The sequence below is a fragment of the Taurulus bubalis genome (assembly GCF_910589615.1).
Source record: "Taurulus bubalis genome assembly, chromosome: 14".
NCBI classification, from domain to species: Eukaryota; Metazoa; Chordata; class Actinopteri; order Perciformes; family Cottidae; genus Taurulus; species Taurulus bubalis.
Genome location: NC_136602.1, coordinates 217,366 through 230,024, shown reverse-complemented (window position 1 = coordinate 230,024; position 12,659 = coordinate 217,366). Strand labels below are relative to the sequence as shown.

At 43.0% G+C, this 12,659-nt stretch overlaps 1 protein-coding gene across 1 annotated transcript; it reads left to right on the top strand.

Moving 5' to 3' along the window:
• Window positions 1-931: 931 nt before the first annotated feature.
• Window positions 932-6,568, top strand: LOC306746484 (uncharacterized protein; the record flags this gene model as incomplete). Its single annotated transcript, XM_079229400.1, has 2 exons — window positions 932-1,482; window positions 5,133-6,568. 2 exons carry the CDS (start codon window positions 932-934, stop codon window positions 6,037-6,039), a joined length of 1,458 nt encoding a protein of 485 aa, XP_079085526.1. The 3' UTR covers window positions 6,040-6,568.
• Between the last annotated feature and the right edge of the window lie 6,091 nt (window positions 6,569-12,659).

Below are 12,659 nucleotides of genomic sequence, written 5' to 3'. Positions count from 1 at the left end.
GCTCCAGCAGCAGAAGACCCCACCGGGTTCCACTCATCTCCACTACCAATAGGAACAAGAGGCTACAATTTGCAAGAGCTCACCACAATTGGACAGTTGAAGACTGGAAAAATATTGCCTGGTCTGATGAGTCTCGATTTCTGTTGAGACATTCAGATGGTAGAGTCAGAATTTGGCGTAAACAGAATGAGAACATGGATCCATCATGCCTTGTTACCACTGTGCAGGCTGGTGGTGTAATGGTGTGGGGATGTTTTCTTGCCACACTTTAGGCCCCATAGTGCCAATTGGGCATGGTTTAAATGCCACGGCGTACCTGAGCATTGTTTCTGACCATGTCCATCCCTTTATGGCCACCATGTACCCATCCTCTGATGGCTACTTCCAGCAGGATAATGCACCATGTCACAAAGCTCCAATCATTTCTAATTGCTTTCTTGAACATCACAATGAGTTCACTGTACTAAAATGGCCCCACAGTCACCAGATCTCAACCCAATAGAGCATCTTTGGGATGTGGTGGAACGGGAGCTTCGTGCCCTGGATGTGCATCCCACAAATCTCCATCAACTGCAAGATGCTATCCTATCAATATGGGCCAACATTTCTAAAGATTGGTTTCAGCACCTTGTTGAATCAATGCCACGTAGAATTAAGGCAGTTCTGAAGGCAAAAGGGGGTCAAACACAGTATTAGTATGGTGTTCCTAATAATCCTTTAGGTGAGTGTATGTGTGTTATTATACTGTGATATATATATTATACATGGATGTATTCATATGCTCCTCTTCCTCCTCCTCAGTGCTGTATTCTGTGATATGTTATTATACTGTGACACATACATACGTGTGTGTGTATGTGTATATGTTTGTGTCACATGGCTCCTCTTCCTCCTCCCCAGCGCTGTAGCTGCTCCTCTTCCTCCGGTCAGGATGGAGGACTCGGTGTCGGAGCCGGACGCCCTGGGAGCAGACTTCATCACGGTGGAGCTGGACACGCAGCCCATCGAGTACGTGGTGAAGTGGGCCGAGGTCGGCTCCAAGTTCACCATCTCCTGCGTGAAGAAGGACCCGGAGGACCCGGAGCTGGAGCTGAAGGAGGACGAGGCCTTCTTCGCTCCCTACGAGGAGGTGTTCCCCTGCGAGGTGACGGAGCAGAGCGTGGAGATCAAGACGGACTCCGACGAGGACGAGGAGGAGGAGGCCGAGGAGGAAGAGCGGGAGGCACCGGAGGAGGAGGCGGGCGGCAGCCGGCCGGACGGCGAGGCGGACTCGGACCTGGCCGACTTCGAGCCGGACGAGCGGCAGTACCGCTGCAGCTACTGTGGCAAGAGCTACAGCCACGCCTCCAGCTTGTACCGCCACCAGCAGACGCACAGCGGCCGGGCCGGGGCGCCGCCGCCCGCCAAGAGGGCGCTGGAGCCCGCCCACCAGGAGGCCCGATACTCCTGCCCCCACTGCGGCATGAGCTTCAAGGGCAGCAGGTAGCTTATAGAACACATCACATGTATATCACATCCATCATCTACTGTTATGACTTCATATCACATCTACTGTTATGACTTCATATCACATCTACTGTTATGACTTCATATCACATCTACTGTTATGACTTCACATCCATCATCTACTGTTATGACTTCATATCACATCTACTGTTATGACTTCATATCCATCATCTACTGTTATGACTTCATATCCATCATCTACTGTTATGACTTCATATCCATCATCTACTGTTATGACTTCACATCATCTACTGTTATGACTTCATATCCATCATCTACTGTTATGACTTCATATCCATCATCTACTGTTATGACTTCATATCCATCATCTACTGTTATGACTTCACATCATTTACTGTTATGACTTCACATCATTTACTGTTATGACTTCATATCACATTATCTACTGTTATGACTTCATATCCATCATCTACTGTTATGACTTCATATCACATCATCTACTGTTATGACTTCATATCCATCATCTACTGTTATGACTTCACATCATTTACTGTTATGACTTCATATCACATCATCTACTGTTATGACTTCACATCATCTACTGTTATGACTTCATATCACATCATCTACTGTTATGACTTCATATCACATCATCTACTGTTATGACTTCATATCACATCTACTGTTATGACTTCATATCACATCATTTACTGTTATGACTTCATATCACATCATCTACTGTTATGACTTCACATCATCTACTGTTATGACTTCATATCACATCATCTACTGTTATGACTTCATATCCATCATCTACTGTTATGACTTCATATCACATCATCTACTGTTATGACTTCATATCACATCATCTACTGTTATGACTTCATATCACATCTACTGTTATGACTTCATATCACATCATTTACTGTTATGACTTCATATCACATCATCTACTGTTATGACTTCATATCCATCATCTACTGTTATGACTTCATATCACATCATCTACTGTTATGACTTCATATCCATCATCTACTGTTATGACTTCATATCACATCATCTACTGTTATGACTTCAAATCCATCATCTACTGTTATGACTTCACATCATTTACTGTTATGACTTCATATCACATCATCTACTGTTATGACTTCACATCATCTACTGTTATGACTTCATATCACATCATCTACTGTTATGACTTCATATCACATCTACTGTTATGACTTCACATCATTTACTGTTATGACTTCATATCACATCATCTACTGTTATGACTTCATATCCATCATCTACTGTTATGACTTCATATCACATCTACTGTTATGACTTCATATCATATCACATCTACTGTTATGACTTCATATCACATCTACTGTTATGACTTCATATCACATCATATCACATCTACTGTTATGACTTCATGTCCATCATCTACTGTTATGACTTCACATCATCTACTGTTATGACTTCACATCATCTACTGTTATGACTTCATATCACATCTACTGTTATGACTTCACATCACATCTACTGTTATGACTTCATATCACATCTACTGTTATGACTTCATATCACATCTACTGTTATGACTTCATATCACATCTACTGTTATGACTTCACATCACATCTACTGTTATGACTTCACATCACATCTACTGTTATGACTTCATATCACATCTACTGTTATGACTTCATGTCATCTACTGTTATGACTTCACATCACATCTACTGTTATGACTTCATACCACATCTACTGTTATGACTTCATACCACATCTACTGTTATGACTTCACATCATCTACTGTTATGACTTCACATCATCTACTGTTATGACTTCATATCACATCTACTGTTATGACTTCATATCACATCTACTGTTATGACTTCATATCACATCTACTGTTATGACTTCACATCATCTACTGTTATGACTTCATATCACATCTACTGTTATGACTTCATATCACATCTACTGTTATGACTTCATATCACATCTACTGTTATGACTTCATATCATCTACTGTTATGACTTCACATCATCTACTGTTATGACTTCACATCATCTACTGTTATGACTTCATATCACATCTACTGTTATGACTTCATATCACATCTACTGTTATGACTTCACATCACATCTACTGTTATGACTTCACATCACATCTACTGTTATGACTTCATATCATCTACTGTTATGACTTCATATCACATCTACTGTTATGACTTCATATCACATCTACTGTTATGACTTCACATCACATCTACTGTTATGACTTCACATCATCTACTGTTATGACTTCATATCACATCTACTGTTATGACTTCATATCACATCTACTGTTATGACTTCATATCACATCTACTGTTATGACTTCATATCATCTACTGTTATGACTTCACATCATCTACTGTTATGACTTCACATCATCTACTGTTATGACTTCATATCACATCTACTGTTATGACTTCATATCACATCTACTGTTATGACTTCACATCACATCTACTGTTATGACTTCACATCACATCTACTGTTATGACTTCATATCATCTACTGTTATGACTTCATATCACATCTACTGTTATGACTTCATATCACATCTACTGTTATGACTTCATATCACATCTACTGTTATGACTTCACATCACATCTACTGTTATGACTTCATATCATCTACTGTTATGACTTCATATCACATCTACTGTTATGACTTCATATCACATCTACTGTTATGACTTCATATCACATCTACTGTTATGACTTCACATCATCTACTGTTATGACTTCACATCATCTACTGTTATGACTTCACATCACATCTACTGTTATGACTTCACATCACATCTACTGTTATGACTTCATATCACATCTACTGTTATGACTTCATATCACATCTACTGTTATGACTTCACATCACATCTACTGTTATGACTTCACATCACATCTACTGTTATGACTTCACATCATCTACTGTTATGACTTCATATCACATCTACTGTTATGACTTCACATCACATCTACTGTTATGACTTCACATCATCTACTGTTATGACTTCACATCATCTACTGTTATGACTTCACATCATCTACTGTTATGACTTCATATCACATCTACTGTTATGACTTCATATCATCTACTGTTATGACTTCATATCACATCTACTGTTATGACTTCACATCACATCTACTGTTATGACTTCACATCACATCTACTGTTATGACTTCACATCACATCTACTGTTATGACTTCACATCATCTACTGTTATGACTTCACATCACATCTACTGTTATGACTTCACATCACATCTACTGTTATGACTTCATATCATCTACTGTTATGACTTCACATCACATCTACTGTTATGACTTCATATCATCTACTGTTATGACTTCACATCATGTACTGTTATGACTTCACATCATGTACTGTTATGACTTCATATCACATCTACTGTCCTTCATTGGTTCTGTTCTCTGGTGTCTTCATTGGTTCTGTTCTCTGGTGTCTTCATTGGTTTTGTTCTCTGGTGTCTTCATTGGTTCTGTTCTCTGGTGTCTTCATTGGTTCTGTTCTCTGGTGTCTTCATTGGTTTTGTTCTCTGGTGTCTTCATTGGTTCTGTTCTCCGGTGTCTTCATTGGTTCTGTTCTCTTCCCTGCAGGATGTTGGGCAGTCACCTGCGGCTGCACGGGAAGCGGCGGATCCACCCCTGCAACATCTGTGGGAAGGAGTTCAACCACAGCTCCAGCCTTTCGCGTCACCGCCTTATCCACAAGAAAGGGAAGGGCCTCCCCAAGGACGTGGCCCTGGGCCACAACATGGCCGCCCTGCGCCACTCGCTGAAGGCCGGCGGCAAGAACAAGAAGCCCAAGCGGCGGCAGCAGCGGCAGCAGCACGTGGCGGCGGTGGCCATCTTGGAGAGTCAGGCGGGCGATAAGTTCTACGCCTGCCCGCAGTGCGACATGAGCTTCAGGACGTCCACGCAGCTGTCCAAGCACCAGGTGACCCACGTCAAGGAGCTGCTGGACAACTACACCCCCGGCAAGGAGAACCTCGGCGAGACCTCGTCAGACCTCAAGATCCGCCTCAAGCTCTGCTCTCGTGACAAGCCCAACTTTTATACCCTTTGCAAGAAAAACCGGCGCCGCCGGGCCGGCCGGGCGGGGAAGCGGGGCTCCACCACCCCTGAGGAGGAACGAGGAGGTGGAGACGACGACGGCGGAGGAGGCGGAGGCGGCCGCCACGGGTGCAGCCAGTGCGGGAAGCGGTTCAGCCATGCCTCTAGTTTGGCTCGGCACCAGCAGACCCACCGGGACGGCGGCGGCGTGCGGGGGAAGCTGCAGCAGCACCACTACCAGAAGCAGCTCCACGTCAAGACCGGACTCCCCGTCAAGACCAAGACCTACACCTGCGCGGCCTGCAACAAGACCTTCATGCACTCGTCCAGCTTCTCCCGCCACAAGAAGGCCCATTTGGAGGAGGAGCAACGGGCCCGGGTCGCCGCCGCCAAGCGCCGGAAGAGGGTCGTCCTGGACGAGACCGCTCCGCTGGAGTCCGACTCCGAGTGACGTCACCCGGCTCCGGACTGGGTACGGACCAGTTTTTCGACCTGTTCTGGGTCGGTTCTGAATCAGCACTGACTGGTTCTGGACTGGTTTGGGGCCAGTTCCGGAAAAGTTATCATTTAAAATCGTTCTGGACCAGTTCTCCACCAGTTTTGGACCAGTTGGGGACAGATTCTGGGCGGCCCGCAGCAGTTTGTTTGTCCAGGTTTTGTGAACTGGACCTGGTTGATTCTCTGGTGTAGATAGCAGCAGGAGGCGGGGCATCTCCATATATGGTCGTAACTGGCCGTTAGCTCTTAAGGATGTTTCCCATGCCCCGCCCCTCCTCCCGCGCAAGCCCCGCCTCTCCTCCACCTATCTGTCAGGTTGCACACGGACGCTGTTCGCTTTCACTCCGCCCCTCTACACGCCATTTCCCATCAGCCACCTGGGGAGAGAGCTGGGAACGACACATCGGCCCTGTTTCCTGCCATTTATAGCACAGCACGCAGTGCATTATGGGAAACTGATTCTCCAACAATCATAACAACAATTACAGATTATAACAACAATCTAAACTGTGGATTCAGCTGAAAACAGGTCTGATCTGATCTGGTTCAGGTCTGATCTGGTTCAGGTCTGATCTGGTTCAGGTCTGATCTGGTCCAGGTCTGAACTGGTCCTGGTCTGAACTGGTTCTGATCTGGTTCATGTTTGATCTGGTTCATGTCATCTGGCTGTTTCTTTTCTGAGTGATTGTAATTGGCTGGTTTTGCAGCGCTCTGATTGGTTGTTCATAGTGTGCAGAGAGCTGATTGGTCGAGCCGGCGTTTGCATGAAGAACCTGCAGCTAGTCGGCCATCTTTGTAGTTTTTGGCGTTGTTGTGGAGGTCGGAGGGTGAACTGCACTTATTTATGAATTTGGAACGATGTTGTAATATATAAATATTTAAATGTGACTCACAAGTAAAAAGACAAAAACAAGAGAGCGTCTAGTTACCCTCGTTACCGTAGCAACATCGTCTTCGGGCAGACAGGAAGCACCTCAAGCAGACGTCCAGATTTTCAAAGTTAAAGCCTCCTTTTAAAAAGAATCCTGTAAAGTTAAAACTCTTCTGAAGCAACAAAAGAATTCAAACGTCTGAGAAGTTATTCAAAGACTAACGGACGTCTTGGACCAAACCGGGACCAGGTCTTCCTCCCCGACAGGACCAGGACCGGGACCAGGTCTTCCTCCGGGACCGGGACCGGTACCAGGTCTTCCTCCCCGACCGGGACCGGGACCAGGACCAGGTCTTCCTCCCCGACCGGACCGGGACCAGGTCTTCCTCCCCGACCGGGACCAGGACCAGGTCTTCCTCCCCGACCGGGACCGGGACCAAGTCTTCCTCCCCGACCGGGACCAGGACCAGGTCTTCCTCCCCGACGGGACCGGGACCAGGTCTTCCTCCCCGACGGGACCTCCCCCCGACCCCAAAGACACTTTGAGTTGTGAAAAACATTTTACTGTGTGAATTGGATTTGACTTAATTTAATGGTGAGCTATTTATAAGTGTGTGTCGGCAGCAGACAGTCGTAGAAATCCTCCTCCTCCTCCTGGTTTTCGTTCTCTCGGTTCCTTAAAGCTGCCGTTCTCTTCGTTTGGTTGCAGCTGCAGAGTGAAGGTTGTTCGTCATTGTGTCGTGTTTGCCAATAGAATTAAAAACCCAGTTGACATGTTTTGTCTTGCGTTTTGTAATAAACCTTTAAAAGAAGCTTCCTGTGTGTCTTCACTGTGAACCTGAAGGACTACGGAGGCCCAGAGGGACATTCTTTAAACCAATGATCCTGAGTGACTTTCACATTCTGGAAATACGATTAAACTATGAGATACTGTGGTGTTATTTTAGTCACTTGATCATTATCAGATACTAAGTTGTAATTTTTACTTATTTTCAGACCATCATTTCTAGATACTAACTCATTATCATGAGATACTAACTCATTAATTTGAAATGCTAAATCATGAGATGAACTCGGATACAAAGATTGTGTTAAAGCTGCATTCTCTCTGCTGACCACCAGGGGGCGACTCCTCTGGTTGTATAGAAGTCTATGCTTCATGTGTTAAAGCTGCATTCTCTCTCCTGACCACTAGGGGGTGACTCCTCTGGTTGTATAGAAGTCTTGATTTATTCCGTTTTAAACTTTAGTTTATGGTCTCAATAGATATATTTTTGGTAATTTCCTGTTCATTGGTTGCAAAAAAAGTCAAGATGGCGATGACCAAATTGCCGAATATATATATATATATATATGTATATATATGTATATATATGTATATGTATATATGTATATGTATATATATATGTATACGTATGTATATGTATGTGTATATATGTGTATGTATATATGTATATATGTGTATATGTATATATATATATATATATATACATATATATATATATATATATGTATATATATATATATATATATATATATATATATATATATATATATATATACATATGTATATGTATATATACATATGTATATGTATATATGTATATATACATATGTATATATATATATATATATATATATATATATATACATATACATATGTATATATACATATGTATATGTATATATGTATATGTATATATACATATGTATATGTATATATACATATGTATATGTATATATGTATATGTATATATACATATGTATATGTATATATACATATGTATATGTATATATACATGTATATGTATATATATGTATATATACATATGTATATGTATATATATGTATATGTATATATATATATATATACATATACATATGTATATATACATATACATATGTATATATTTATATATGTATATGTATATATGTATATAAATATATACATATGTATATGTATATATACATATGTATATGTATATATATATATATATATATATATATATATATACATATACATATGTATATATACATATGTATATGTATATATGTATATGTATATATACATATGTATATGTATATATACATATGTATATGTATATATACATGTATATGTATATATATGTATATATACATGTATATGTATATATATGTATATGTATATATGTATATATGTATATGTATGAAACAAATCCAGAATGTAATAGATGGCGCTGCTTTAAACTGAGAAATGTCCCTTTAACTTGAAGCTGATTGTAAATAAGAGTTTTTAATGATCTCCAGCAGGGGGCATCCTCTCACTGCAAAGCATCAAGACAAGTCAGAGATTTATGAGACTTTGATGTGAAATAAATAAACTGTGACAGAAACAAGGAAAATCATTTGAATAGAAAAATGAATCTTCTGGAGATTGATGTTGAACAGCATTCATTTGTATTGTGTCATAGTCAGCAGATGACACTGATTCAGAATGATTTAAACAAGGACCGGGGGTAGAAGACCAGGTGTAGCACGGCCTACTCCGACGGGGTCCACTACCGGGGCCAGAGGGCTGAGGGTCCACTACCAGGGCCAGAGGGCTGAGGGTCCACTACTGGGACCAGAGGGCTGAGGGTCCACCACCGGGGCCAGAGGGCTGAGGGTCCACCACCGGGGCCAGAGGGCTGAGGGTCCACCACCGGGGCCAGAGGGCTGAGGGTCCACCATTGGGGCCAGAGGGCTGAGGGTCCACTACCGGGGCCAGAGGGCTGAGGGTCCACCACCGGGACCAGAGGGCTGAGGGTCCACCATTGGGGCCAGAGGGCTGAGGGTCCACCATTGGGGCCAGAGGGCTGAGGGTCCACCATTGGGGCCAGAGGGCTGAGGGTCCACCATTGGGGCCAGAGGGCTGGACTGATCTCGATCTCCGAGCCCCCAGAGCACTCCCGGGTTTCCCACGCTGCGTCAGTCGCAGCGCTGATGACGTCACGACGCACCTCACGGTCGGAGAAACTATCCACAAGCCATCCACATCAGCCCCTCAGGGGGCCGGGTCGTATCCCACCCTCTTCAAGCTGCCTCTGTACCAGAGACATCAATTCAATTCAGTTTGTTTTATATAGCCCAACATCACAGTGTATCCTAAGATGTCCCCCAGCAGTCTAGGCCTATAGCAGCATATCTAGGGGCTGGACCAGGACAAACCTGAGCCAGTCCTAACTATAGACCTGAACCAGTCCTAACTATAGACCTGAACCAGTCCTAACTATAGACCTGAGCCAGCCCTAACTATAAACCTGAACCAGTCCTAACTATAAACCTGAACCAGTCCTAACTATAGACCTGAACCAGTCCTAACTATAGACCTGAACCAGTGATGACTATAAACCTGAACCAGTCCTAACTATAGACCTGAACCAGTCCTACCTATAGACCTGAACCAGTGATGACTATAAACCTGAGCCAGTCCTAATTATAAACCTGAACCAGTCCGAACTATAGACCTGAACCAGTCCTGACTATAAACCTGAACCAGTCCTAACTATAAACCTGAACCAGTCCTAACTATAAACCTGAACCAGTCCTAACTATAGACCTGAACCAGTCCTAACTATAGACCTGAACCAGTCCTAACTATAGACCTGAACCAGTCCTACCTATAGACCTGAACCAGTGATGACTATAAACCTGAACCAGTCCTAACTATAGACCTGAACCAGTCCTACCTATAGACCTGAACCAGTGATGACTATAAACCTGAGCCAGTCCTAATTATAGACCTGAACCAGTCCGAACTATAGACCTGAACCAGTCCTGACTATAAACCTGAACCAGTCCTAACTATAAACCTGAACCAGTCCTAACTATAAACCTGAACCAGTCCTAACTATAGACCTGAACCAGTCCTAACTATAGACCTGAACCAGTCCTACCTATAGACCTGAACCAGTGATGACTATAAACCTGAACCAGTCCTACCTATAGACCTGAACCAGTGATGACTATAAACCTGAGCCAGTCCTAATTATAGACCTGAACCAGTCCTAACTATAGACCTGAACCAGTCCTGACTATAAACCTGAACCAGTCCTAACTATAAACCTGAACCAGTCCTAACTATAGACCTGAACCAGTCCTAACTATAAACCTGAACCAGTCCTAACTATAGACCTGAACCAGTCCTACCTATAGACCTGAACCAGTGATGACTATAAACCTGAGCCAGTCCTAATTATAGACCTGAACCAGTCCTAACTATAGACCTGAACCAGTCCTAACTATGGACCTGAACCAGTCCTGACTATAAACCTGAACCAGTCCTAACTATAAACCTGAACCAGTCCTAATTATAGACCTGAACCAGTCCTGACTATAAACCTGAACCAGTCCTAACTATAAACCTGAACCAGTCCTAATTATAGACCTGAACCAGTCCTAACTATGGACCTGAACCAGTCCTGACTATAAACCTGAACCAGTCCTAACTATAGACCTGAACCAGTCCTGACTATAGACCTGAACCAGTCCTAACTATAGACCTGAACCAGTCCTAACTATAAACCTGAACCAGTCCTAACTATAGACCTGAACCAGTCCTAACTATAGACCTGAACCAGTCCTAACTATAGACCTGAACCAGCTCCAACTATAGACCTGAACCAGTCCTAATTATAGACCTGAACCAGTCCTAACTATAGACCTGAACCAGTCCTAATTATAGACCTGAACCAGCCCTAATTATAGACCTGAACCAGCCCTAATTATAGACCTGAACCAGCCCTAACTATAGACCTGAACCAGTCCTAACTATAGACCTGAACCAGTCCTAACTATAGACCTGAACCAGCTCCAACTATAGACCTGAACCAGTCCTAATTATAGACCTGAACCAGTCCTAACTATAGACCTGAACCAGTCCTAATTATAGACCTGAACCAGCCCTAATTATAGACCTGAACCAGCCCTAATTATAGACCTGAACCAGCCCTAACTATAGACCTGAACCAGTCCTAACTATAGACCTGAACCAGTCCTAACTATAGACCTGAACCAGTCCTACTTATAGACCTGAACCAGTCCTGACTATAGACCTGAACCAGTCCTAACTATAGACCTGAACCAGTCCTAACTATAGACCTGAACCAGTCCTAACTATAGACCTGAACCAGTCTAACTATAGACCTGAACCAGTCTAACTATAGACCTGAACCAGCCCTAACTATAGACCTGAACCAGTCCTAACTATAGACCTGAACCAGTCCTAACTATAGACCTGAACCAGTCCTAACTATAGACCTGAACCACCCCTAACTATAGGAGTTTAATACTATTGTACGTTCAAAGAGTAGGGAGTTTAACCCTTTAGCCCTTTAAACCCTAACCGGGCCGGAGCTCCTGTAGCAAAACGCTAACGGCGGCTTAACAACCTCATTAAACCTCCAGGGGTGAACTCTTTAGTTTACTATCCCCCTGTGAGATGCTTGAGTCACATTTTCACATGGACACTGGACCAAACTGCGTTCCAAATAGACCAATAGGAGTCTATACCCCCAGCTCTCTAGAAAGTACACCACATACATCATTATAAAAAACAGCATTGCACATGGAGCACAGCCCTCACAGCATCCCTAGCATCAGGACCACTTTTAAATTTTCGCCACCAGGTGGAGGCATTTTCCAGATTATGCTAATTTGAAGGGACACTGTGTTGACCTCTATGA